The sequence below is a fragment of the Rhinocladiella mackenziei genome (assembly GCF_000835555.1).
Source record: "Rhinocladiella mackenziei CBS 650.93 unplaced genomic scaffold supercont1.3, whole genome shotgun sequence".
Lineage (NCBI taxonomy): Eukaryota > Fungi > Ascomycota > Eurotiomycetes > Chaetothyriales > Herpotrichiellaceae > Rhinocladiella > Rhinocladiella mackenziei.
Window position 1 is genome coordinate 2,229,393 of NW_013550602.1, and position 24,883 is coordinate 2,254,275.

A 24,883-nucleotide genomic window follows, 5' to 3' on the forward strand; every position below is an offset into this window, starting at 1 on the left:
ATTGAACGATGACACCTCTCTCTCCCCAACCCACACATTTGATAATAGCATTACACCTTCTTTAACGCCTTGTCACTCTCTACCTTGTGCGCACACAGCATGTGTGCGGAGGGCGGTCTGGAAATCCCACCCACACCGCCTCTATGTCCTTGAAACCGCCTGCCTTTGAAAAACCCGACGATGACTTTGACCTTGACATGACCATCCGTTTCTCCGCGTCCCTACCTGATCTCTTAGTCTCTGTGCCCGGCTCCCTTCACGCAAACACAGCGAGCTTAAAACAACTCATCCGTTCCCGAATACCCGCGGAGTACTCCAAGCAACGCATCCGTCTCATTCACGCGGGGAAAGCCCTAGTCGACGATGTCCCGCTCAATGTCTCGCTCAAGCGAAATGTAAGTAAACCACCCAGTCGGGTGGGAACACCAGGACCATACGATGGATCTAGCGGCGTAGGCGGGAGAGGGCCGCCCCAGAACAGCGGAGACAATGGAAAAGGCAAACTGCCTATCCGCGACCCTCCATCCCAGTCACGGATCTACATACACTGCTCGATAGGGGACATAGTGCTCTCGGCCGCGGAACTCGCAGCAGAAGCAGCCGCAGCACAAAATGGAGCGTCGGCAGAAGAGAAAGACAGTGGCCAGCAGCAACCTACCACGACACCTGCCCCGAGAGGATTCGACCGTTTGTTGAATTCTGGCTTCACAGCCGCGGAGGTACAACAACTACGTCTCCAATTCCTCGCGATCCAAGCACACACGCACACGCCCGACACGATGCCATCGCCGAACACGCTGCGTGATATGGAAGACAGGTGGTTGGACAATTCCAGTTCGACGGGTGACGGTGACGGACTCGAGGCAGGGACGGGTATCGGTGTACGCAGTGGGCCCGAAGAAGCGATGGCTGGAATGCTGGAGGATATGATCTGGGGCACAGCAATGGGCTTCTTCTGGCCCATAGGTTGTATGCTGTGGGGAGTGCGTGAGGAAGGGATTTGGAGTCAACGCCGTAAAATGGCCGTTGTCATCGGGTTCATGTTGAATGTTGGCTTGGGTATTATTAGGTATACAGGGTGAGAATGAATGGGGAACGAAGTTTCATGCTTTTTACGTGGCAAGAGATGGTAAGATGTGGCATCCATCTACGATAAGCTAGGAGGAAAATGGCGCCGGTGGCCGCTGATGTCAATTGTGGTCGAAATTATCGATTCTTTTAGTACAAGAAGGGCCTTCCCTCTCATTTCCAGTCCCGTCCACCCAATCCAGTGCTTGGTCAAATAAGAGCTTAGTTCTCCGGTCTATTGCACCGCTGAAAAGTCCAAAGGCCCTGGACCTTGCCCCTTCACGCCTACTACGAGGCTGACGAGTCGATCTGATCGTCAGGGAATACCGTCTAGTCTTGGAAGTGATGGATTGTCTTTATCTGAATTTGCTGTAGATCACGCCAATGATGAGGAGGACGAGGACCGTGATGATGGCGATTGTGATTACCCGATTGGTAGCCATCCTGTACGTCAAGCATGTATTGTTAGCCAATTGATCCTGCAAAAATCCATCAAGTTGTTTTCATGTGTCGGCAGGAAAGAGCGTGAAGGTTCAAAGAACAGTTCTCACCTACGCGCCATCCCCCTCAGAGTCTTGACACTTCGATCAACATATCCCTCGCTGTGCAACAAATTCTGGTGCGTATTCTCAATCACATTACGCTGCTGATGCAGATTCGCCAATGTCGAGGCGCCAATCTGCTCTGTTTCGAGCGCAATGCGCTGCGACTCTCGCAATCTCTCGCCGCTCCGACCCAGTCTCTCCGTGCCAGACAATAATTGTTGGCGCTGCTCGAGGTGTAGGTCTCGAGGCCCAGCTTCCGGGTCATCAGTGTATCTGTCGCCAAAAAGCTGTTTGCGATCCGATTCCGCCAACGATTTTAATTTACGGTTCAGACCGTCAATGTCAGATTGGTGGTTGCGAAATCGGGTGTTGACTTTGGACCGCGCGGAGGTGGGGATGTTGGATTTCTCTAGGTTCATTTGATCCAGCTTCACAACGGATCCGACATTAGTGTGCTGTGTCGGAGAAAAAGAAAAAAAAATAAAGGTTTGCAAAGGCAAGAAACATACCAACTCCTTCGCCTCATCAAGAGCCCTCTCTGCCCCTCGGATGGCGGCTTTACGCTCCTCGCCCGCCAGCTCAGGTATTTGATCCAATTTCTGGGTTACATCGGCCTCCACCAGTTTCAACTCGGCTTCATAAGTGCTGAATAGCTCGGAGCCAGCGTCTGTATCGAGGGGATTCGCCATTGTGCAGGGCAGCAGAGGACGTTGGTGGTCCCAGATTCAGTGGCGCCTAGTTGGAACTCCAGACACTTGGATTTCGTGCCGCGGACTGGTAGGTTTCAAGCCGGCCAAAAAATTTTGTGTCGTTGACTTGGGGCGAGCGATTTCGTCTCAATGTTGATTGTGGTGTTATATAGGGAAAAAGGGAGACACGGTCCGTTGTAGAGCGCAATAAAAGGCAGAGAATGTACCCATCTTGCGCAGCCCCGGCCGACGTTCGGTGCCGATCCGCTTAGGGCGATGATTTCACGCTGCTATTGGGACCCTGTTACAAAATACCTATAAATAGTTAGCGTCTACAGAAAATAAACACGCCGCTTTTTTATATGGCTGATTCGATTATACATAGACTTGATGCTCAAAGCAACCCTTCAACGGTACCGCTTAACCCTTTTAGCTTTTGGATTTTTGTTTTACTTGCTATGAGCTCTTGGAACTCGTTGTCACTTCCAGGTCGTGAGAGCGCTTGCCAATCGTGACCATGGCAAACTCGCCCTAACTTCGAAACATATGTGAGACAGTTTGGTGTTCGAAGTCTCTCCTGCTTCGACATTGGTCTCTTAAGAAATTCCCACTCAATCAAAGACCGGAATCAGAAATGAGAAAACGAGTGGCAGTGGTTGGCAGCGGATGCTCTGGCATCGGTGCTCTTTGGGCGCTCAAGATCAGCACCGATCATGAAGTTCATTTATTCGAAGCAGCATCTCGACTAGGAGGACATGCAAACACCGTCACCTACGAGGGACCAAATGGAGACGAGATCGAGGTTGACACGGGTTTCATTGTCATGAATACAGCTACTTATCCCAACTTTATCTCGTTTCTCAAAGAATTGGGTATTCCGACCAAGAAGACCGACATGACTTTTAGCGTTTCTCGAGACCAGGGAACATTTGAATGGGCTGGGACATCATTGTCTTCCATTTTCGCTCAGAAGAGAAACTTTTTCAGACCCGCGATATGGAGGATGATCTTCGACATTGTCCGATTCAACGAATTTGCGCTTGATCTCCTGCACATTGAAGCAGAACGCGAGGCTGCCGCTCGGGAGAGCATCGGCGATTACCTTGACCGGGAGGGATATTCTCAAGAATTCCGGGATAACTATCTCATCCCAATGACCGCCGCTGTCTGGAGTACGAGTCCCGATAAATGTTCCTTGGAATTCCCGGCCATCACGTTGATTCGCTTCATGTACAACCACCACTTGTTGAGTACGATCGCGAAGCGCCCTGACTGGCTGACCATCCCTGGAGGATCGAAGCAATATATTCATGCAGCGCTCAAGGATTTCCCCAGAGACCGAATTCATCTCAAATCCGAAGTCACTGCTCTGTCGGCCACAGAAAGAGGGCCCATAGCTTTGACAGTCAATGGCAGAGACCACGAATTTGACCATGTGATCCTCGCGACTCATGGAGATCAGGCTTTGAAGATCTTGCAGCCTGTAGCCACCAAACAAGAAATCGATATTCTCAGTGGTTTCCGCACCACTAGAAATGTTGCGGTTTTACACTCAGATCCCTCGTTAATGCCAAAGAGACGTGTGGCGTGGTCGTCCTGGAATTATATCACAGAATCTCCATTTCCTCCGACAGGCAGTCAAAATATCTCCAAAGTCTGTTTGACTTACTGGATGAATTTGCTTCAACATATTCCAGAGAATAAATATGGGCCTGTTCTCGTCACATTGAATCCCTTGACTATGCCCGATCCCCGGCTGGCTCAAGGCATTTGGGAATATTCCCATCCGCAATACAATGCGGCTGCCACCCGGTCCCAGCAGCTGCTTCCTCGGATCCAAAATACCAGGAACATCAGTTATTGTGGAGCCTGGACAAAGTATGGTTTTCACGAAGATGGGTTCAGCAGTGGATTGTCAGCAGCCATCCACCATCTGGGCGCGCAGTTGCCCTTTGAATTTGTTGACTCGACATTTTCCCGTGGGAGAAGGCCGACTTTGACGATGACAAACTATTTGCGGAGGCTGATTATCCTTCTGGTACAGATCGCGATTTCGCTGATGGAGAAGGCGTGGGATAAGCTGACGGCTACGATTGATAGACAAGTAGCATTGCGACGCAAGATCGCCTGACTTGTTGCACCATTCAACCAGCGGACATAGCGAGTCCGGCCGCTTGCCTCATCAAAGTCGTACTCCCTTCTTCATCTTCAATTCCTACTTCGATAGATGTCCGTGGTCGACTCTTGTTGAGGCCCTCCAGCAGTGAACAAGCTTTGCAAATCTTTTGACTTGACAGATAGCCACATCTCTCACACTGACCCATGACTTGCTTGATCACTTTTTGACGTCTCTTGGGCCCCTTATCATGAATACTTACTGTCTGAGAGTTCGATTTCGTGTGCGGAATCGACGTAGCGGACGGGAGTTTGATCTCGGTCTCTCTTTCGGCGACGGCTTCATTCGCAACCCAGTCCTTCTCCATCTGTGCCATCGAATCGCCGGTGGTATTTCGCGTTCCACCACCGTGGGTCCCCTCAGCATCTCCAGAACATGACGCAGAACCGCTTACGTCAGGAGGCACAAGCACAGCCATGTCCTCTCCACTCTTGACAATGTCCAAAATGCTGGCTGGTCGAATCTTCTCCAGATCTTTGATCAATGTCCTCGCACTGCCTCTGAAGGCCTCAGGCGAGTAAATACATTCTGTGCTGAAGTAGTCCAGTTTCTTGTGGTGAGCGTAAAGCACTATCTCCTTCTCATAGACATATTTCAGCGGTTTGCTTCGTTTGATGTCGCTCGCTGCGCTCGAGGTGACAATAGAGGTCGCTCTTGCTAGTCGAGGTAGATCACCCCTCAGAAGATTCATCATGACGGTTTCGGCGACGTCGTCAGCATTATGACCAGTGACAACATGTTTGATGCCCAGCTTGGCAGCACCTCTGTCTAGTGCTTGTCTTCGAAAGACTCCACAATAGGTACAGTTTCCTTTCTTGCCTACCTGAGCAACGACCTGATCCATGGTCCAACCATAGAGCTGATCATACCCCACGATTTCCAAAGGCATCTCATACTGAATTGCATTTCGTTTCACAGTTTCTAGGCTGTCATCCCGGTAGCCTTTAATACCCTCATCGATGGACAATAGGACAAGTTCGAGCCCATAATCATGTCGCTCATTCAAAGTCTTCAATACTGAAGCAAGAACGGTTGAATCTTTACCACCAGATGCGCCTATGGCCACCCGTTCTCCCCGGCGAAATAGATTATTAGTCACGATCGTTTCATGGACCTCATCCTCAAACACTGAAAGAAAACATTGCTTGCAGATCTTCTGAGAGTTTTTTGATCTGACTACCGCTGCCCTGGTGTTCTCACAGAGCTGGCAGACAGTTGGCGGCATGCTTTTCAACTAGACCTTCGGATTTAAAAAAAAAAAAAAAGAAAAAGGGTAAACGCTCAAAGACCACGAAAAATTATCCACACGGAAATACGGAGGAGTATTGGAAAATATTATTCCTTACTGCGGACCATTTCAGCTCTGGCGCAAGTTTGTCAAACGCATTTCAATTTTGTTTGCTGAATTACAAAGACATCAGATTGCGCCCTCCACACCTCCTACCACCCGTCGCTCGCTCGAATGCATTCGACTTTGCAAGCGGAACTGAGGTTCACAAAGATCCTTGGGTCCACTTGTCGACATTCCGCCCGACGCCAATCCAGCAAAACCCGCTCCTTCCATACTATAACTCGACTTCGCGCTTCTCAAGAGCCTCCAAATAATGCCAGCTCGATCAGTGGCCGTAACCTCGGCGACGACTCAAACAGTCATGAATCTCGTACGGAGATAGCAAAAGAACAGGCCAGATTGGAAGAAAAGAAGACCTATCCTACCCAGCAACAATCAACGCCTGGCGAACCACCTCCCTCCGAAAATGCGGATCAGACACATAATCAGGGCTTCTATGGCTCTTCTACGAGGAGACGACTACGGAGCCGCATGATGAAGGATATAGAGCCAGAATATCAAGCACCAGAATGGTTCGTGGACAACAACATTGTTCGCTATGGAGAAAAAAGATTAGCTACAGAAACACCTTCGAGGATTCAAGTGATGAATGCAGATTGGGAAGCCGGCGATTTGTCAGATCCAATCGCTCCTCCAGCTCCAATTGCACCCCCTTCGCGACCGCCAGATGAGGAAAGGAGCGACGCAGGCCCCGACCACATAATGAGTAAGGAAGATGTGGAAAAGCTTTTTGCAGAAAGGCAAGAGGCCGCTCGTAGAAAGGTCGAAGCTGTCAAGGCAGAATTGAGCGATAAAACGGCCAAAAGATACTATGTGGTCCGACAACAATATGAGGAGGTGGAACTGACCGCGAGAGGTCTGATGCAAAGGACTCTGAAACGCAATCATCAAGGCGAAATGGAGTCGTTTCGAGAGCATCTCCTCTTACAATATGCTGGCAAAAATGGCGATATATTATTAGACCATATCGTCCAAGACTTGGCTCTCAATCTAGGTTGTGATCTCATGATCCTAGATGCTCAGGACATTGCCGATCTGATCTACACTTCATATCAACAATCTCGTGTGGCAAAGGCAGGCCGTATGCTGAGTTATGATGTCTTCACAGATGCCTTTTCCGAGTCTTCCAACCCTGGTGCGACACAACAAACTCGAGAGGAGGAAATAGACGATGATGACATTGCGGATGATTTTGATGGACCGACCCCTGGAACTCCAATGGGTATGCCAATGATCGTTGGGAAACCCATTACAATCGACCTGAAGAACCTTTTTGGACTCCCTGGACGTCCAAATCGGTCAGCCATGCCAGTGTCGCCTGCCAAAGCATTTTCCGACATATTGAACTGGAATTCCGGCGCCAAAGCTCGGGAGACGCCTCGTCTCTTTGCTGGAATTGTTGATAGTCTCCTATCGAGACTTTCGGATCGGCGGGGTCTGGTGAGGTCAACTGAGGAAACACAATCCAACGCCCGGTGGCGGCCACATGACAGGGAAGTCGAGAGGCCAAAGGATGCTTCGATTATACATATCAAGAATCTTGAATCAATCCAAGATGTCAATATCGGCCACCAATTCCTCCAAGAGCTCTATCGACAAATTTCGAGACGAAGGAACTCAGGCGAATGCATTCTACTCATCGGTACGGACTCTGCTCGCGATGACCATGGACCGTTCACCAAAGAACGCATTAATGACACTCAAACGGGGGAGCGAGATGAGATCTCCCAAAACATCGTCATTACTCCGGTGTTGCCAAATACAGTTTCTAAGCTTGCGCTTCTCAATGATCGAAAACAACGAATTGCGACAATCAATATGAGGCATCTCTGGGAAACATTGCGATATCGAAACCCATCCGTGTTGTCACAACTGGAGCCTGGATTCTGGCATCGTGATTTCTTCGATGACATCTGCCAACATGATAAATCATGTCTAGAAGAACAAATCTGGAGCTATTCATATGTGCAACGAGTGGCAACATACATTGCTGGCTTTTGGAGCAGGGAAGGGAATACTCACGACCGGGACTTACGGAACGAATCGGACTCTCCTGGACCTCTTGATAAGGTCTTACATTACCCCATCATCACGGTTGCCACCCACCGACTGAAAGAAAGCGACGAGAGTAAGATACAATGGGCAGAAAAGCAGACAAAAGAAACCAAGGTCGAAATTCCAGAACGACGCAAATCCAAGGATGACCCTCGACTGGCCTCAATACGTGCTTCTGCCTCCAACTACGAAAAACGGTTAATGGGCGGAATCATTGAAGCAAAAAATATTGCCACGACCTTCAACGATGTCCATATGCCTGTGGAGACGATTGACACTCTTCAGACTCTGACCACACTCTCCCTCATCAGACCTGATGCTTTCAAATACGGTGTCTTAGCCTCAGACAAGATCCCGGGTCTCTTACTCTACGGCCCACCAGGTACTGGTAAGACTCTTGCGGCGAAAGCCGTCGCCAAAGAATCCGGCGCTACCATGCTTGAAGTGAGCGCCGCAGACATCAATGACATGTATGTTGGTGAAGGCGAAAAGAACGTCAAAGCACTATTCAGTCTGGCCAAGAAGCTTTCTCCATGCGTTGTCTTCCTCGACGAAGCAGACGCCATGTTTAGTGCACGCAGCAATTCAGGCCGCCGCGTCAGCCACCGCGAACTGCTCAACCAGTTCCTAAAAGAATGGGACGGCATGAGTAACGACTCCGGCAGCGCTTTCATCATGGTCGCCACAAATAGACCCATGGATCTCGACGACGCCGTCCTCCGCCGCTTACCACGCCGCCTACTCGTCGACCTTCCCACAGAACCTGACAGATTAGAGATCCTCAAAATCCACCTCCGCCATGAACGGCTCGCCGACGACGTCGATTTAGCACTCCTCGCCAAAAAGACCCCCTTCTATTCGGGATCTGATTTGAAAAACATCTCTGTCGCAGCCGCATTGAATTGCGTGCGTGAAGAAAACGAACTTGCAAAACAACACAAGGGAGACGAACCGTATAAGCACCCGGACCGGAGAACTTTGGGGTGGAGACACTTTGAAAAGGCCCTCGAGGAGATTTCTGCAAGTATATCTGAGGACATGAGTTCGTTGAAGGACATCAAGAAATTCGATGAGCAGTTTGGCGACAAAAAGGGAAAGGCAAAGAAGACGCCGAAACTGGGATTTCCGACTGCGCAGCAGGAAGATGGAAAGGGTAGAGATACAATCAAGGTCAGGGAGTAGGTGAGGGCTGTCTTTGGCATAATGGCCGTCAACTAGATGATGCAGGATAGCAGATGCTGTGGGAATTTCTAAGAGAGAAGGTATGGTTTGGGTAAGTCGTTCTCGCATCCGTTGCGCAATAGAGAGAAGAGAAAAGATCATTGGGACGCAAATAAGGTCCTTTGCATGCCATTGATACCATTGGAGATCTGATTGTTCTTCTGGTCAATGTGTCACCATGCAAATGCGGTCATATTATCTACAGCCATGGCCGCTTTTATGGTTTTAAGTAGGTCAGAATGTCATATGCACAGCCTAATCCTCCGTCTCTCATCTTATATTTCTTTGCATGCTTGCAATGTCTAGATCTAGAGTTCTCTTCCTGGTCCATGTTCAAAGGTCATCGCCTACTCATGTCCGGAATCCATATTGCCATTAAGATCAAAACCGAAGTCTAAGTCAAAGTGGAAGCCGAAATCGCCGTCGATGACAATCAACTCGCTTGACTGATTAGTTAACCGCCTCGGGCCAAATCAAACTCCATAGATCTCTCCTGAGCTCAGTTCAGCCACTCACCACCTTCTCCCTTACCGCATCCCTCACCCTATCCACCGCCCAAGCCAAACACGCCTTCATCTCCCACGATCCACGACCCGGAAACAGCATCACGCCTTCCTGCAGACACCGATCCTCATCAAAAACGCCGCTCTCGACGTCTCCGCGTTTATACATCCACGCATGATCGCGCGCGTAGTTAGGCCAGACGACGTCCTCGACATATCCGGGCGGGTCCGTCCAGAAACTCTCGAGCGTGACGTAGCCTGTGCGCGCGATGCGCCGAGCAAGTGTCTGCTCGCGTGTCGAGGACAGGAAGAGGCGAGGATGCAAGAGGTTGTGACTGAGGGTGTACAGGTGGTTGAGTTCTGGGGATGACGAGTAGAGATAGGCGACTGAGTCGGAGTGGTTACTAGAACTAGGATTGTCTAGTGCTTTAGGTGAACTAGGGTGAGGATAATGGGAGTCTCGTTCCCTTGGTTGTCGCGACGGTCGTGATGGCGGTTGTAGCGATTCTGAGTGCTCCTCCATACGAGAGACAGGCGCGGGAGGGTATAGTAGAAAACCGTCGAGGATGCAGATCCGGATCTCTCTTTTCGTTGTCTCTCTCCAGCCTACGTTGTCCTTGACAAAATTTTCAAACCAGGCTTCCAACTCCTGTTTCATCACCTGGACTTCATCATCGCTGACCCAGCTCGCCCCGACGGCATTTTGGTCCTCTTTGCTCACCATGTCCGGGGGTAAGGAGCCACGCGCGCGGACGTACCGGAGCGTCTTCTCAAGCAGAGGCAGGTCCAGAGATTCCACGCAATCCCAGTCTTGAAGGTCTCGTGTGCCGTACTCGGGCGATGTTACCGTGATGACGGGAACGCTGAGAGGAGTGAGTGTGTTTAGTAAGGGATATTCTACACTGAAAGGAAGAGGAAAGGGTATTGGGAGGGATGCGAGAGAGAATGGGAGACAGATTAGAAAGGCAAAAGCACCAGAATTCTCTCACTACCAACTGGCCAAAATTCAAGCAACTCGAAGACAGAAAGCCCAAACTTGTTGACGGGGAACATACTCTTTGTCCGTCTTATAAAAATCATCTTGATGCAAGACAAACAGACTCAACTTCCATTCTTCGTCTGCGCCTCCTTCACCACTAGGTACTGTGATGGAAAAGTTGAAAATAGCTTTTAGCAGCCTCGCGAGAGTCGTTTTGCCGCTACACGACGGACCAGAGATGCCTATTAGGATTGTCCAGGGAGAGGAGGCCGTCGAAGGATTTTCCGCATCGAGCTTCGCATTCTTCTGTCGCTGCGTTTCGGAAGGAGCAGACATTCTGTTGTGAGGCGAGACGAGAAGAGATTGGGCACCGAGCACTAAAAGAGGTGTGAAAGCTGAAGCAGATATGTGATAAACATCAGCTCCGAAAATTGCCGTCAACTTGTCGATCAAGCACAGGAAGAAACAGCTCTGAGTGTTGTGCGCCTCCACCTTTGATGCTTTACCTACACAAAACACTTTATAGCACTTTCGTCAAAGTGGCACAGGACGTCGAACTTCACCGCTTGTCGGAGCTGTCGTTCCAGTAATAAACCACTGAAATCGTGGAAATGCAGATCTCCATAGGCCATCAAAGCTACAGCCTCGCAAGGCTGGGTGCCCTCTACACACATTGGGCTCCCATGAATTAAAGGATCGAAATTCACATAAAGATATTCAGATCTATTAGCGAGCATGTGGCTGAATCGATTGACAAGCACCCCCAGCCCTTCCATTTCTCTTTTCTCTCCATCACATAACCCCATAACGCATCCCCATGTCTTATTTCTCAACACCTCCCGCTTCAATTCAGTCAGCCAGACCAGACCTGCTGAAGCATTTGCATCACCCCTCTTTAGCTCATCCATCGACGTGACATCCAGAAAAGAACAACGGTGGTCCGAAGGGGAAAGCCCCCGAGTGCCAGAGCCCCAGTCCCACCAACTATGATCTCAAGAGACATTGAATAACCAAGGTATGATACAAATCCACCCCGAGGATGATGCTTGCCGGCCAATCTCCATTCCGACCTCTGTCAGTCCGGCTCAAGACACACGACTGGTTCGAGTTCTGACGGATTCTGTCTTCACTCATCTACCATCTCTTGAGTTCGTAACAAGAGGATAAGATTCTTTCCAATCCGATCATCCTGATTTCCACACCAAAACCTTTTGAGGGTATGCAAAAGGTATATGCAATAATCCAAAAACAACACTTTACCGAAATAATCGGTCAAACACCATGTTTGCAGATTTCAAATCCAAAGGAAAAGCGGGAAACTCTGGTCTGTAGACTCCGGCAACGCCCTCAGAGAACGACGGCAAAGGCCCGAGTCTTCTTATACCCTGTCCAAACCAATTCCTTCTTTTCCAAAAGGTCGTTCATTGAGCACCTTTCTGCCTCTTTCCACCAATCTTGGGACTGGGCCTGACTTTGTGGGCACCATTGGAATCTGCTCCGGCATTATCTTCTTCCATCTTGACCGCACTCGCTCGTCGTCTTTTATTGGAGACGTTCGGGCTGGTATTGGTACTAGGACCTTGACTGCCACTAAGATTCGACCCTTGCGCGCTCATCTGATGTATCATCGCAACACCACCCGCGGCCGGATTTTGAGCCGGACTTGGAGTGTGCACTGGGCCTCCCATAAGCGGTGACCCCTGTGCTTGAGGAACAGCAAGATGACCCATTCCAGGAGAATTCATCATCGTGGGGCCATTCATCCCAGAGTTCATCTGATTGGGAAACCCAACTTGGCCACTGGCGGCTCTTGCCATCTGATTCTGCAGTCGAGCGTTATTGGCTTGGGCCATGTTTTGCGCGTTTTCGTGAGTCACTCGAATTAATGACTCTTTGGGGCCAATTCCAGGGTGATTGTGGAAATACTCCATAAGCGGGCCCATAGCTGTCATCACCTCAGCAATCTATATCCCAAATGTTAGTCATATCCTTCGCACAGCCCTGGTCGAGCAACTGACCTCTAGAAATTGAAAGATGTGATTTGGTACACCCCATTCACCCACGCCTGAACTTGGTATGATGGGCTGCATACTTGCACCACCAGCCTTGCCTTGAGTTCGCTTCAGATTTTTGTTCGTGATCTTGGGGCTCTGCTTCACTTCTGGTGATGGTGGGTTTAATATGGCGTTTCGGGGAATATATTCTTGCCATCCCGATGTGCTGATATTCAAATGTTCAATTTTCTGCGTATCATCAAAGATGACTCGGAGTTGCCCCGTAGTTGTGACTCGGATATCATTGCTGAAGACATATGTCAGACTCGCATTGGTGCTAAAGATGTGAACACCGCCATTGGTCAACTTGTTCTGGTTGTGATCGTACGATTGCAAGAAGATTTGCTTCACTCCACTTGCAAAGTGTGTGTGGTAATATCGAGCGAGAGAGGGGAACTGGAGTTGGAAGGATTTGTCGACTCCGTTTTTGTGACTGAATAATTGCTGCCTCATCGAACCGAATGGGGAAAAAAACCGGGTAATAGTTTGCTCCCAGTAGTCTAGGTCATGGGGCCGTTCGGGATTGGCCAAAGTATCCTGGTACATGATTAGTTGCAGAACACATTGACCTGTGACCATATCTTGTTTTGGTAGTTCAGACATCATCATGGTGGTGGCTACATCTTGTTGGGCCTGTTTGATCTGTGGTTCTTCTTCAGGTTCGGATGTTTTGGCTGGTTGATTATTCGATTGGTTTTGCTGCTGATTGTTGGAAGGCTGAGCTTGGGGTGGAGGAGGAGGCGGCGGTGGTGGAGGTTGTTGCTGTTGTTGTTGTTGCTGTTGCTGTTGTTGTTGTTGTTGCTGCTGCTGCTGCTGCTGCTGCTGTTGCTGCTGTTGTTGTTGAGGTTTTGGTTGCGGAGTTGGTGGTGGCTGTGAGGTTGGTATAGATTGCTGTGGAGCTTGTGTCTGAGGAGCAGGAGTCGGTTGCGATTGTGGAGGTTGAGTGGTTGGCTCTTGCGATCGAGACATTTGCATTTGCTGAGCAGCAGCTCTCTGATTCTGAGCAGCAGCCATTTGAGCTGCATGGTGAGCGGCCTGAGCTTGGGCTTGCTGAGCGTGCATTAAACGTTGTTGGTGTTGATGTTGTTGGAAATTCTGAACCTGAGGGTTTCCAGGATTCATTTGCATTTGCGGGTGCATTCCCATTCCCATCTTCTGTGCCAGTTGTGCTTGGTTAAAGCCTCCTGGTCCATTTGGCATGGTCATAGGCATGTTTTGTTGCTGAGACATTTGCTGGATCATGCGCTGTCGTGCGAACAATTGCTGTTGCGGCGTCATTTGCATCTGGCCAAAATTCATCTGCGGATTATGCTGTTGGAACATAGCTTGTTGCGGTCCTAGATGTGCCATCGCCATTGAGCCATTGTGCATAGGTCCAGGAGCTGGAGTTCCTGCGCCAGGAGGCATACCAGTCACCATAGGACCCTGTGTGACCTGTGGCCCTGATACCCCCGGATGCATACCCTGCATCATACCGGGCCCCGGTTGACCTCCCATATGACCTGCCCCAGGATGCTGCATTCCCGCCATAGGATGTCCATGGGGCATACCTGGATGTCCAGGAGCCATACCCGCATGGGGGGGGGGATAAGTTTGGGCCATCATTTTCAGCAAGGCTTATCCTTTGGAGCAACAAGCGACCGAACGGCCAGAATATCTCGCGCGCTCAATTGGCGCAACTACGTCTCCTGATAATATTTCTCCTCGGGGGGGTTTGTGATTATCCTTGCGATCTTCCCCTTCTTCCAAACCTCCGATTCCTCTGGCCCCACTTATGCCGAAGATATGCTGATATGTTGGCAACGACGTGAGTTGTCGTCACATTTGAGTAGCAGGGAGTCTTTGCACCCTGAAAAGATTTTTGCCTGGTTGGGAACTTATTGCCGCAGTTGATAAGTAGCGTGGAGCGTGGTCGAAACGTCGGAAAATTGTAGTCAGTCGTCTGGGAGCCCGTATTATTGGGCCAGCTGTGTCGCAACAATCAAGATCACAGGATCATAGGTAGGATACGGGCGCGCAGAGGCTTCATGTTCGAATAGACGCGATCACGAGAATGATAGGGAAGAGATCAGGTGAGATATTGACCTGGTGTCGTGTACCTGCGGTGTTATCGGGCTGCTCGTGATCCGGAGGGAGGAGCCGGGCTCTCGTTTCGCGCACAGAAGAAACAAGAATTGGGAGGAGGAAAGAGCGACAACAGTGAATAAAGGCAAGGTTAGGGGGATTCCTCGCTGGAGAGATCGATACGTAGATGAACGAGGATGCAAAGATGCGAGTGTCGTCCAGGATCGGCGACAAAGAGTTGGTGGCAGAAGTGCCCAGCGCCGGGTTGCGAAGTTTGCTGGGTTCTGGGGGCAGGCAAGGAGGCGCAGTGAAAGACTCAGAGCAATCCGGGAGTTGCAGGTATTAGCACTTTCGACGTGCCAAGGCCGCCTCTGAGTGGTCCCGAGGAAAGATTTGCCGCTAGTGGTTGTTTTTCTCCCGTCTTCGTTCTTTTTTCCCACCCCCCCAAAAAGCCTCGCCTGCGCTCTCATGCAGAAATTCAAATAATTTTATTTACTGCCCCCTTTCTCGCTCATCCCTTGATTTCTATGTGATGAGGGGAATTCCCCTGGTGATCGCAGGCTGATATCCCCTCTCGCTTACAGACGCGATTGAAATTGTAAGCCATCCACTTCCCCTGCTCGAAACATTCTCCTCCCTGCACCTCAAAAAGATGACACAAACCTAAATTCTTCTTCCTTCTATCCTGAGTCGCCCTTGAAGAAACATTCGGATCGTCATCGCTGAACGATCTGTTACTAGCCAGTATTTCATGTCTGACCTCGACTGCTGTCCACGAATTTGCTCACAGTCAACATCACTGCGGCTCCTTGCTAACCAGTTGTTAGTATACCATGTAGGATTTCTCATGAAACCCCCCTCATCAGTCTCAAATGTACGTACCGTCTTTCTTCACACCTCTATCTCTTCCTATGATCGAAAACCTTTTCCACATTCGCAGTTTCCACGCTAGCCCTGGCATGAACCTATTAAGTCCAGATGTCGTTGAGCGCAAAATCTTCCTTGGATGTCTGATTGGAACCATCCCTGATACTATTACTTTTCCTCATCATTGATGGAATTTCCATGCTCACCTTCGTCTCTCTCTAGGTAACTTCTATTTGCGTCCTTCAAGCCGCCCAATCCTCCCTTTGTAGATGCAGAGATATTTTTCGATGATGGATACGAACCAAGAGAGGGACTCGGGCAGACCTAGCATTCGCCTTCGGTGCAGACAAGATCAAAAGTAATAGATTTTATTCCTCTTGAATACGAATGGAAATTTCAAAAACAATTAATTACTTGAAAAACCTCGTCAATTCTGGTAGTTTTTCCAAAGCTTCGTGCTCGTGTCGTTCTCCAGTTCATTTTGATACCGAAGCGCGCCAGAGCATCGGACAACACGAATTTCGCGGCATTCTGCAACTGCACTTAGGGTGCTTGGGCTTGTATGGATGACTGACTTTCACATAGAAAGCCTCGCCATGGTGGCTTTTCATCCAAAGATGCCAAGGCTCACGAGAAGATCATATTGAATTGTAGCTCAATGTGTTCCGGTGCCACTGGGTACGACGAGATTGCAGCACATCCGGTTCTCGACAAAGATCACTTTGTCAAGGCTCAGCTGATGAAAGACCCCTCGGCCGCTTCTACGACTTTCGCACTCCTTCCGGCATCGATAAATAGGTCCTCACACTCTGCCACATCCTCTGGAGCTATCTCTTGCCGTCCATTAACCTTGGCCAGTATACTACTGGGAGTCAACAGCTGTAGGGCATAGCGCAGTGACACGTTCGTGCCATGTTGGGAGAGTTTCTCGATCGCCGCATCGGAAATGGACAGACCTTCTGTCTTCGCCCGGAGTCGAATGATGGTTTGGACCTCGGAGACATTGTACGGGTGTGTAGGAATGATGAGCAAGCGAGCTAGAAGATCCGGTGGTACACCGTGTGCGCCCGTGATGTCGTGCGTACCCCGAATAACAGTGTTGCCACGGTTCGAGGCGAGGATGACAATGGGAGAGATCGGAGATTCGAGGGCACGATTGAGATAGGTGAAACATTCGATGTCAAGCATGTGAACCTGTGGTAAATATTAGAACCGGAGATCAACCCAAAAAAAAAAAAAAAATTCTTCCTTACTTCGTCGATGAAAAGCACTCCAGGGACTAGCTCAGCAACACCCTGGTCGATGTATCTACTGACAACCTTGTTGATCTCGGCTCTCAGCTTGTCTGTGATTTCTGTCTTTTTGGGCTTCATCAACTGGCCCATCATGCTCATAACATCCTGGCCCCCTTGTGGTCTCGCATTCGCGATATCGAGATCATGCAGGGTTACATCTTGTACCACTTCTTTCTTCTTGTGTACCTCTCCTTTGGGCACGGGCACATATTCTTCAGCCTCGAGGTCAAATTCTGTCGCGTACGCGTCTGATCGTCCAACTCTCTTGCATGCGCCTGTATTTGCTTCGATGTAGATGACATCTCCGACCATGACCCTCTCTTTCTGGATCGCTTCATAAATGCTGGGATCTAGTCGCAATTTCTTGGTTCCCTTTGCGGATTTCAGGGTAATGATGAGATGGGAAATCGTACGCCCGAATCCACCTAACGGATTCTCTGCTTCTTCTGGGAGGAGTTCTGTGACTTCCCCTTCGTAGACTTCTTTTGTTTCGCGTACACGGAGACCTAGATTCTACTTGTCAGCTTTCATGCACGCAGGACTTGCAATTCATCCATACCAATTGCTCTCCTGAAGTTTTCCATCAAGGCTTCTGTCTTTTTGACCTCTGTTGAGTACACTTCGCTGCCCACGATCGGACAGAAAGGAACTTTGGTGCCCAATTCTTGTGACACTGCCAGCGCCAGAGCTGTTTTCCCTGTTCCCGGACCACCTGCTAATAGGATTGCTCTGCCCGACATCTTTTTGGCCTTTATGAGATCCACGACCACGCCGCATGCCTTTCACTTCGGTCAGCAATTACGAGCTCGTCACTTTGGAAAGGCAAGCCATACCTCACGGGCTGCGGTCTGACCAACGAACCCATTTCCAGATGTCTCAGCGGTGCCATCTGGTCGTAGTCCTAAGCCCTTGATATGTGTATGCGCGGCGGTCCTGTTTTCGCGTGAATTACCCTTGACCTCACTAATGTTGACCATTCTTGTGGGAGGTACAGGTGTTTTGGTGAAATAAGGAGAGAAAATACAAGGGAGAATTGAGGTTTTCGAGAATGCAAACAAGAAATCTTGACTGCGTGGTCGGAAGCGTGGAACGAGAGGCTGCTGTCAAAGATAGATGTGTACAGGCCTCGTCGAATGTGCCAAGGTGTAAAAAAATCTGCAGTTGTAAATCTTTCCGCGGCCTGCTTTGTGAGCAGAAAGCGGATTCTTGCTTTCAACTACGGTCACGTAGTGAGCGCGGGTAACCGACAACTGACAGTGCACTCCAGTGCACTCTTGCTCACTCTGCGTCAGAGTGCTTCATGGTGGAATCGTAATGATATAAGGTGTAGAAGTTAGGAATGATCTTAATGGCAGCGAGACAGTCAATATAACATCGACTAATCGCTCTTTGAAGAGGCATGAAAAGTAACATGCTCTTCGCAGGTGATGCGAAGGGAGCTTTAATGGCTTGGCATGTTTGTCTTGGTGTTGTGAAAAAGTGTGTTAGAGACTAGCCTAATCTAATGAACAATCGTGGCTGTTTTATAAGCGCCGTCCTTGGCGTCTTGGCCGGAATCACAGTGTCAAGGGTGGCTACATGCTGACCAAAACGGCACTTCTTATGTGTTGTCCTCCTTTAGTCGTGCAAAGGCGATCCCACCAATCGGAGCATCAACATTAAAAGAGGCCCGTTAGAGGAATATGGTCATTTGTGCCTGGATTCCTGCACTTTAGGCACTAGAGACGAAACCTTGATTGTACCGAGCGGTCAGATGGAGATTACCTGCGGAGGAACAAGAATAGGTTAGTATCAAATTATGCGTTTCGATACCGCTAGGGAGGACGGCGCCAACATTGCTGCCGTTTAAAGCCGTAAATCGAAACAAAGCTGGCGTCTTCAGTTGGGTTTGAATAGCGTCCAGAAGGGAGGATCTTTTCTACTGCTTGATTGGAAAGTTCTTATACCCTTTTGAGCAGCTGAGAGAAAGATTCAGAAGCAGTCACTGATATCCTGAAGACAAATGTTGGGCTATTTGAGCTGGCGTTGGTGCCAACGCTGATATCTTCATCTCCGGTTAATCTGCTCACCAAGACAACAAAGAGCTGTCTGGATTATAGTGGTGATCGAGCCCAAGCTGAACCACTTCCTCAAGGCATTTGTGGTGCTGGTTAGAACAGCCAATGACTCGACAGCCTCGGCGGGTCTCTTCAGGTGATCAGCCCACCAGGCCAGGTAGTCACTACCAGCAGCATCCGTAGCCATGGCTGTATTGAAGGGGAGTATCGTTCAGAACTCGATAATTCCTCGAGCAACTTATTTTTTCTGGTCCAATATCAGAAGAACAGTCGGGCCCAACGCTGTTGAAGCGGGAACAAGCTTCATGTTAGCGGCTTGGCAGTTTCGTAATGGCACAAACTGCCCCCTGTCTTGTCAACCGCAGGTCAAACTGCCAGCTGCGAACTGCGCGAGCACGGCCTTCCGGGGGGGGGTCCCAGCGTGTTACGCAACCTTCAACGCGACTGATCATCTTTTCTCAAAATTTGCACTGATCGAGTCCACTCCCTAGGGGTTTGAACACGCGTCGGTTTTTCATAATGTCTATCTTCCTGCCATAGAATCTTTTTCGTCTGTTGACAGAATACACGCGGCTGTCCACTTTCTTGTCCCAGTCCTTTTTTTTTTCAATTTTTTATTTGTATCGCGATGCCTCCCCGGCATTTTTCTCGGTACATATTTTTGGGTGCAGTCTTGCTCATCGGCATCATAATCATACCTTCCACATCAAGAGCACCTCAGAGTGTCGCAGGCGACTTATTCACGTACCCAGAAGGCCTTCGAGGGGCAATCCCCAAATTTAATGTCCCAAGCTTCCGTTTCTCGTTCCAGCATTCAGCCCACAGACCTCCCGAGCAAAAGAACAGTACGCACGACGATAGCTCATGGTACAGCGATTGGAAATGGTTGAATCCATTTTCCTCTTCTGTCACTCTCGACGAAGAACGTATAGTCCTCCCTCCGTTGGCCGAGCGATCTCCTGTCTATACGTTCTACGATTCGACGATCAAAAGAGATGAGGCGACCAGGAAAGCCGATAAAGAGTTGCTATTAACATGGCGTCGGGCTTGGTGGGCTCATGGATTTCGCCCTGTCATTCTGACGGAGGCTGAAGCTATGAGTCATCCATTGTACCAAACACTACACTCGAAAGGCATGCCCGCAGCTTTGGAACAAGAGTTTCGCCAATGGTTGGCGTGGGGTCATATGGGGACGGGAATGCTCTCCAGCTGGTACTGTCTTCCCATGGGCGCATATGACGACCCTCTTCTGTCTCATCTACGTCGGGGACAGTATACTCATCTCACCAAGTTCGAAGGCTTGGGGTCCGGCCTCTTTGCCGGAGAGCAATCCCAAGTCAACGATGCAATAAAAGCGGCGCTGGATAGTGTCAAGTTAAGTTCATTCAAATCAATTGTCGACGCGATAGATTCAGAACGCTTCAAGACCGAGAAGCCGACATCAATTGCCCATTATGATTCGCAGACCATTACCCACAAGTATCCTGTTCTGGCCGAGCAACTCGTCCAAGATCCCAACAAAGGCCGACTCTTTCTCAATCAACTCATAACTGCTCATCTTCACACCATATGGCAAAACACTTTCAGCACCGGAATTACAGTTTTACAACCCCTTGCTGCTCATACGTTCGGCCTGGTCAAGCCTTCGATGGATTTGGCCCGACTCCTAGCCGAATGTCCAAGTTCTATTTTGCAGTCTTCTTGTCCACCCAATCGACCCAAGTGCAGTCCCTGTGTAGGTTCCAAGTTGAGAATCAACACCGCCCCATCCTTCCGGAATACTTCGTCTCTGTTCACCATTGCCGTTGTTCCCCATCCCTATACCATGATTACTCTCACCAATCAATCGGACACAATATCGGTCGCTCACATTCGACGTCACACGGAACGGGATCCCTGGATTTCTGCAGTTACTCGAGATCTTCTGGGCGATGCTCGTGGAGGTCCTAGTCGTGTAGTGAGTTTGAAAGATGCCGTCGCCTCCGAGTATGGTTCCAGCCGATCTTTGTGGTTTACGACCGAGCACTTCCCAGCATCTTTCAATCCGCCACTACCTCCTCCGAAGTCCCCAACCAACGACGCTCATCCGGCACAAGAAAAGGTTGCTCCTTTCCCAGAAGACTGGCTTGAGCATCTTGATTGGCACTTTGGATTTCCCGTCCCAAGGACGGTCATATCTCATGGTGAATCTCTCCCTCCAGTTCCAGGACCTGAGCGTTGGGCCACATCTCCTGCTGGTCTACCAGCCGAGCGTAAGAAGGGCTCTGACCCAGACCCGCCTACAGACGAGCAGGCGGCAATCGAAGACGCGCTTATACGTAAGGCAAGGGAGACTATTAATAGTAAGGACCAGACGGTGCTCAGGATCCGTAGCGTGGCGGAGGCATGGAACATGGCTGATACTGAGGCGTGGAAATTTGTCAAGAGTTATCGCGCTCGTCAAGTCGTGGAGAGATTGAAGTTTGAAGAAGAAGAGTCTGCGTATGAGACTGGAGAGGGTGTAAGAGGCTACGCTCGCTGGTGGGGCTCATGATAGCGATGAGCTTTGACGTTTGTTGTTCAACTTTGTTGCTGAATTCCTGGCGATGTGTGATATTTCGTCGCACCAAGGAGCTCTCCGTTAGTTGAAGTCGATTTCAGCGAGCCACGCCCGTTCATGTTTTGAGACAACATAGTCACTCCCAGAACCTCATCCCAAACAACGACGCATGAACAGATCCATCATGTGCACCGCCAAAATATCCGAAGAACGTCGAAGATATCACCTCGGCCATCACCCAATATGCGATGTGTATGGCTAAGGTCGGAGTCTGTGGCTCAATCTTAATTGCCCACACTTATAAAAGTATCCAACGCACGCACGCCTGCAAGTACAGAATGCATCGACGATGAACCGATCCCCTCCATAACACATGCAACCGAGCACAAAGGGGTGACGGGCGACCTGCTTCAGAATGTTGATGAGCCCTTCGAAATTCTCCAGAATGGTAGCCGAAGTACAGACCCGGAGTCATGAACCAGAATGTATGCCGAACGGTTTCGTGGAGAAGATACCAGAGCGTTTCTCGACCTCCTAGCAATGCAAATATTTGTCCAAGTCGGCTTCCTGGGAGATTTTGGGTTGTTGTACGTCACCGTGCTGGATCGCCACGCCTGAGCGTGTCGCTAAAGCTGGTGATCGTGATCTTTGGGTCGATTGTCGATCCCTTCAATGGCCTAGAGGATGTGTGTGTGATGAATGTGGCTTCGTTGAGGAGATGTTGGGCTTTTCACCATTAGCGGCTGCTTTTGCCTTTTCAACTCGCCTTTTCTCGTCTTGTTCTCGTCTGAACATCGGCCCAGGGGAGTGCTGCTCCCCAAATTTCGGATCCTTACGACATTTGTCGGCATAGGCCAATATTTTTCTTCGCCGAACACGGTCGCCGGCCGTGGACTCACAACCTTGGGTAAAAGTTCCAAATGTAGCAGCAGAAGCAGGATGAGGAGTAGGAAGAGCATGGTTTCTTAGACAGACCAAGAGCTCTTCCCACGTCCCCTCTCGAAGAGCCGTTGTCGTCTTCGCTAGCTCTCGCTCTCGTCTCGTTCTTGGCTGCGGCTTTGCACCTCACACATGTCCTCTTGCTGGATGTCTCGGCTTGTGTCGAATAGCACATGCCATGGTCATACGGCCACCGACCTTGTTCGGTAGGCCGATCCCATTGGCCGTCTGACTGTAGACCGTCCTGAAGATCGGGAAGTGACCCTTCATTATACCAACAATGTCTTGCACGTATTTCTCATCCATTTCCATCTCATGATCTGGGACATGGCGTTGAAGGCAACGGCGATGCTGGAGTATTGTAAAGTGGTTAGAAGATGGTATCAGAGCACGAACTTGGTGTCGCGCGGCTGCCATTGGAAATTGGCCAGGTCGGGGTCGGGGCTTTGTATCAACACGATGAATTGGATGCCAATGGTACTGCCGGGAACAGTTTTGACTTGGGCCCAGAGCGAGGGAGAGGACTACCTTGCTCGCGCGGTTGAGAGGAACTCATTGCTAGAGGTTTATGGGCGTGGAGGCAACCGACTTTGCTCGAGGAGACGTTAACGGTGATGGTGGTGCCGGTGATGGAAGATTACCGTCCTGGTCTTTGTTTAGCTGGATGGGTTTTGGAAATTGGACGTTCCTATGCTCGATTTCTGTCTAGAAGCTGTTGCTTTCCGCATGCGGTGCTTCCTTTATATAGGTGCCTTGGGATGTGGTGATGCTGAGACTAATAAAGTGCCAAAAAGATGGTTCTTGGCATGGTGCCGAGAAGGCTGAATCCCCTTTTTTTGTTTCGGGTTCAATAGGCATATAGGCGGGGCCATACAGCCCGATTTGCTTGATATTGGTCTGCCTCGAGTTCCCTGCACACACGCTCGATGATTCTGGGTATGTGATTGGTGGGTACGCCAAGGATTATATATCCAAGTTCCGACAAATTGGTTTGATTCAGCCTTTTGGTCACCATTATTGTGATTTCGAAGGGGTCCAAGGGACCGTCAGACTATAGACTTTCGAAGCGTGTACGAAGCGTACAACGCTTCCGAAGGTCTTTACAAGCCTTGGCGTCGCCACATGTCACATTCTGTTCTATAGAAAGTCACGTGAACGCCACTCGGATCCCGCTCACCAAACCTCGGCTCACCGAATTATCTTCCGAGCAGCCACCTTGCTGCATCAGCTTTGCAGGACAAAATTGTAAGTGTCATTCTCTTGTCCGATTGCCCTTGACTTGCCCCTCGTTGCTACAATATTTCTTCGTTATTCAGAGCCGCTTGATATTCCCATGGTGATCGTTGCTGTAGCTGGCGGCCTAGGGAATGTGGGCACGAAATTCATCGGTCACCGAAACACCGGGTATACGTACTCACTCGGAAGGTATGATTTTCGATATCTTGACCTTATAGCTTCATGACGTGACCGCCACACTTCTCTGAGACCTGACTCGGGGAGATAGAAAGCTTCCGGGAGTACCTCTACGAATGTATCGGCCTCTTTTCCATCAGTCCTCGAGGTTGACTACTCTTCGCGCTCGGTTTGAGCGAAAGTTCTTGCAAAACGCAACGTCGACACTGTCATCTCTGCGCTGAACCTACACTGGCCTGGTGCCGATGACGCCCAGTTGAACCTGATCCACGCCGCGGCCGACTGTGGCACTGTCACTAGGTTTCTCCCGAGTGAGTTCAACATTGACTACGACGCCCCAGAAGAGTACGTGCCTAGCCCAACAGCGCATGGACCGTGGAGTCTGCTATCATCGGCGAACGAATGACCCTGAACGAAGTGGTCAAGACTGCAGAGAGAGTTACAGGTCGGCTTCTCGCGTCCTCGCCCATGTTGAAGAAGGCTCACGTTGGACATATAGGACACCGGTTTGATACGACTCACGACGAGGTCAGCGCCATCAGGGAGGGTGTGACAACGGAGTTGCCGTCCAACAAATCCTGCTACGCATACTTTCCTCGTGGCAAAGAGGAATTGGATGGCATCTGTTGCACGCAGATGGTGGGAATGATAGCGGGGGTTTTTGACATTAAAAGGACGGAATTAAATAGGCTATTCCCGCATGTTGAGACGATTCGCCTGGAGCCATTTCTCATGACATGCTGGCAGAAGGCGGGCGAAAAACATCAAGTTTGACAAGGATACGTGGTTGTGGCACATACATAGAGGGAAATAGAAGCTATCATAAGACGTGTTTGCAGACAAATGCGCGTTGGCCAACTGATGCAGACGCCGCGATGGCATGATGTCTTGGTGAAGCATCCGCCGCAGAGTAGTTTGTCGGAGTTGGCACGTGGAAGTGTGCCCCATGCATTCGACAGGCACATCCCACCTTCCATTGCCCATTATGTGGTGGGATTGAACTCGAGACTTGTATGGGCAGATTTTCCAGGGTTCCTAGGAGTCCGGGAGCCTTGTGCGTGAACTGAC

The 24,883-nt window shown here is 49.9% G+C and overlaps 9 protein-coding genes across 9 annotated transcripts; 4 read left to right on the forward strand and 5 right to left on the reverse strand.

Annotated features, from left to right (window-relative positions):
- Positions 1-143: 143 nt before the first annotated feature.
- On the forward strand, positions 144-1,082 carry Z518_04328 (uncharacterized protein; the record flags this gene model as incomplete). The annotated part of the gene is made up of 1 exon (XM_013418034.1): positions 144-1,082. The coding sequence occupies one exon, from the start codon at positions 144-146 to the stop codon at positions 1,080-1,082; it is 939 nt and encodes a 312-aa protein (XP_013273488.1).
- Positions 1,083-1,424: 342 nt separating this feature from the next.
- Positions 1,425-2,302, reverse strand: Z518_04329 (uncharacterized protein; the record flags this gene model as incomplete). Its single annotated transcript, XM_013418035.1, has 3 exons — positions 1,425-1,512; positions 1,620-2,041; positions 2,123-2,302. 3 exons carry the CDS (start codon positions 2,300-2,302, stop codon positions 1,425-1,427), a joined length of 690 nt encoding a protein of 229 aa, XP_013273489.1.
- A 634-nt stretch (positions 2,303-2,936) lies between these two features.
- Positions 2,937-4,433, forward strand: Z518_04330 (uncharacterized protein; the record flags this gene model as incomplete). The annotated part of the gene is made up of 1 exon (XM_013418036.1): positions 2,937-4,433. The coding sequence occupies one exon, from the start codon at positions 2,937-2,939 to the stop codon at positions 4,431-4,433; it is 1,497 nt and encodes a 498-aa protein (XP_013273490.1).
- A 13-nt stretch (positions 4,434-4,446) lies between these two features.
- On the reverse strand, positions 4,447-5,703 carry Z518_04331 (cytoplasmic tRNA 2-thiolation protein 1; the record flags this gene model as incomplete). Its single annotated transcript, XM_013418037.1, has 1 exon — positions 4,447-5,703. The coding sequence occupies one exon, from the start codon at positions 5,701-5,703 to the stop codon at positions 4,447-4,449; it is 1,257 nt and encodes a 418-aa protein (XP_013273491.1).
- A 237-nt stretch (positions 5,704-5,940) lies between these two features.
- Positions 5,941-9,066, forward strand: Z518_04332 (uncharacterized protein; the record flags this gene model as incomplete). The annotated part of the gene is made up of 1 exon (XM_013418038.1): positions 5,941-9,066. One exon carries the CDS (start codon positions 5,941-5,943, stop codon positions 9,064-9,066), a length of 3,126 nt encoding a protein of 1,041 aa, XP_013273492.1.
- Positions 9,067-9,452: 386 nt separating this feature from the next.
- On the reverse strand, positions 9,453-10,923 carry Z518_04333 (uncharacterized protein; the record flags this gene model as incomplete). The annotated part of the gene is made up of 3 exons (XM_013418039.1): positions 9,453-9,551; positions 9,622-10,471; positions 10,664-10,923. The coding sequence occupies 3 exons, from the start codon at positions 10,921-10,923 to the stop codon at positions 9,453-9,455; spliced, it is 1,209 nt and encodes a 402-aa protein (XP_013273493.1).
- A 1,085-nt stretch (positions 10,924-12,008) lies between these two features.
- Z518_04334 (uncharacterized protein) lies at positions 12,009-14,210 on the reverse strand (the record flags this gene model as incomplete). Its single annotated transcript, XM_013418040.1, has 2 exons — positions 12,009-12,551; positions 12,606-14,210. 2 exons carry the CDS (start codon positions 14,208-14,210, stop codon positions 12,009-12,011), a joined length of 2,148 nt encoding a protein of 715 aa, XP_013273494.1.
- A 2,094-nt stretch (positions 14,211-16,304) lies between these two features.
- Positions 16,305-17,844, reverse strand: Z518_04335 (RuvB-like helicase 1; the record flags this gene model as incomplete). The annotated part of the gene is made up of 4 exons (XM_013418041.1): positions 16,305-16,766; positions 16,826-17,373; positions 17,427-17,646; positions 17,701-17,844. The coding sequence occupies 4 exons, from the start codon at positions 17,842-17,844 to the stop codon at positions 16,305-16,307; spliced, it is 1,374 nt and encodes a 457-aa protein (XP_013273495.1).
- Positions 17,845-19,552: 1,708 nt separating this feature from the next.
- On the forward strand, positions 19,553-21,457 carry Z518_04336 (uncharacterized protein; the record flags this gene model as incomplete). The annotated part of the gene is made up of 1 exon (XM_013418042.1): positions 19,553-21,457. One exon carries the CDS (start codon positions 19,553-19,555, stop codon positions 21,455-21,457), a length of 1,905 nt encoding a protein of 634 aa, XP_013273496.1.
- Between the last annotated feature and the right edge of the window lie 3,426 nt (positions 21,458-24,883).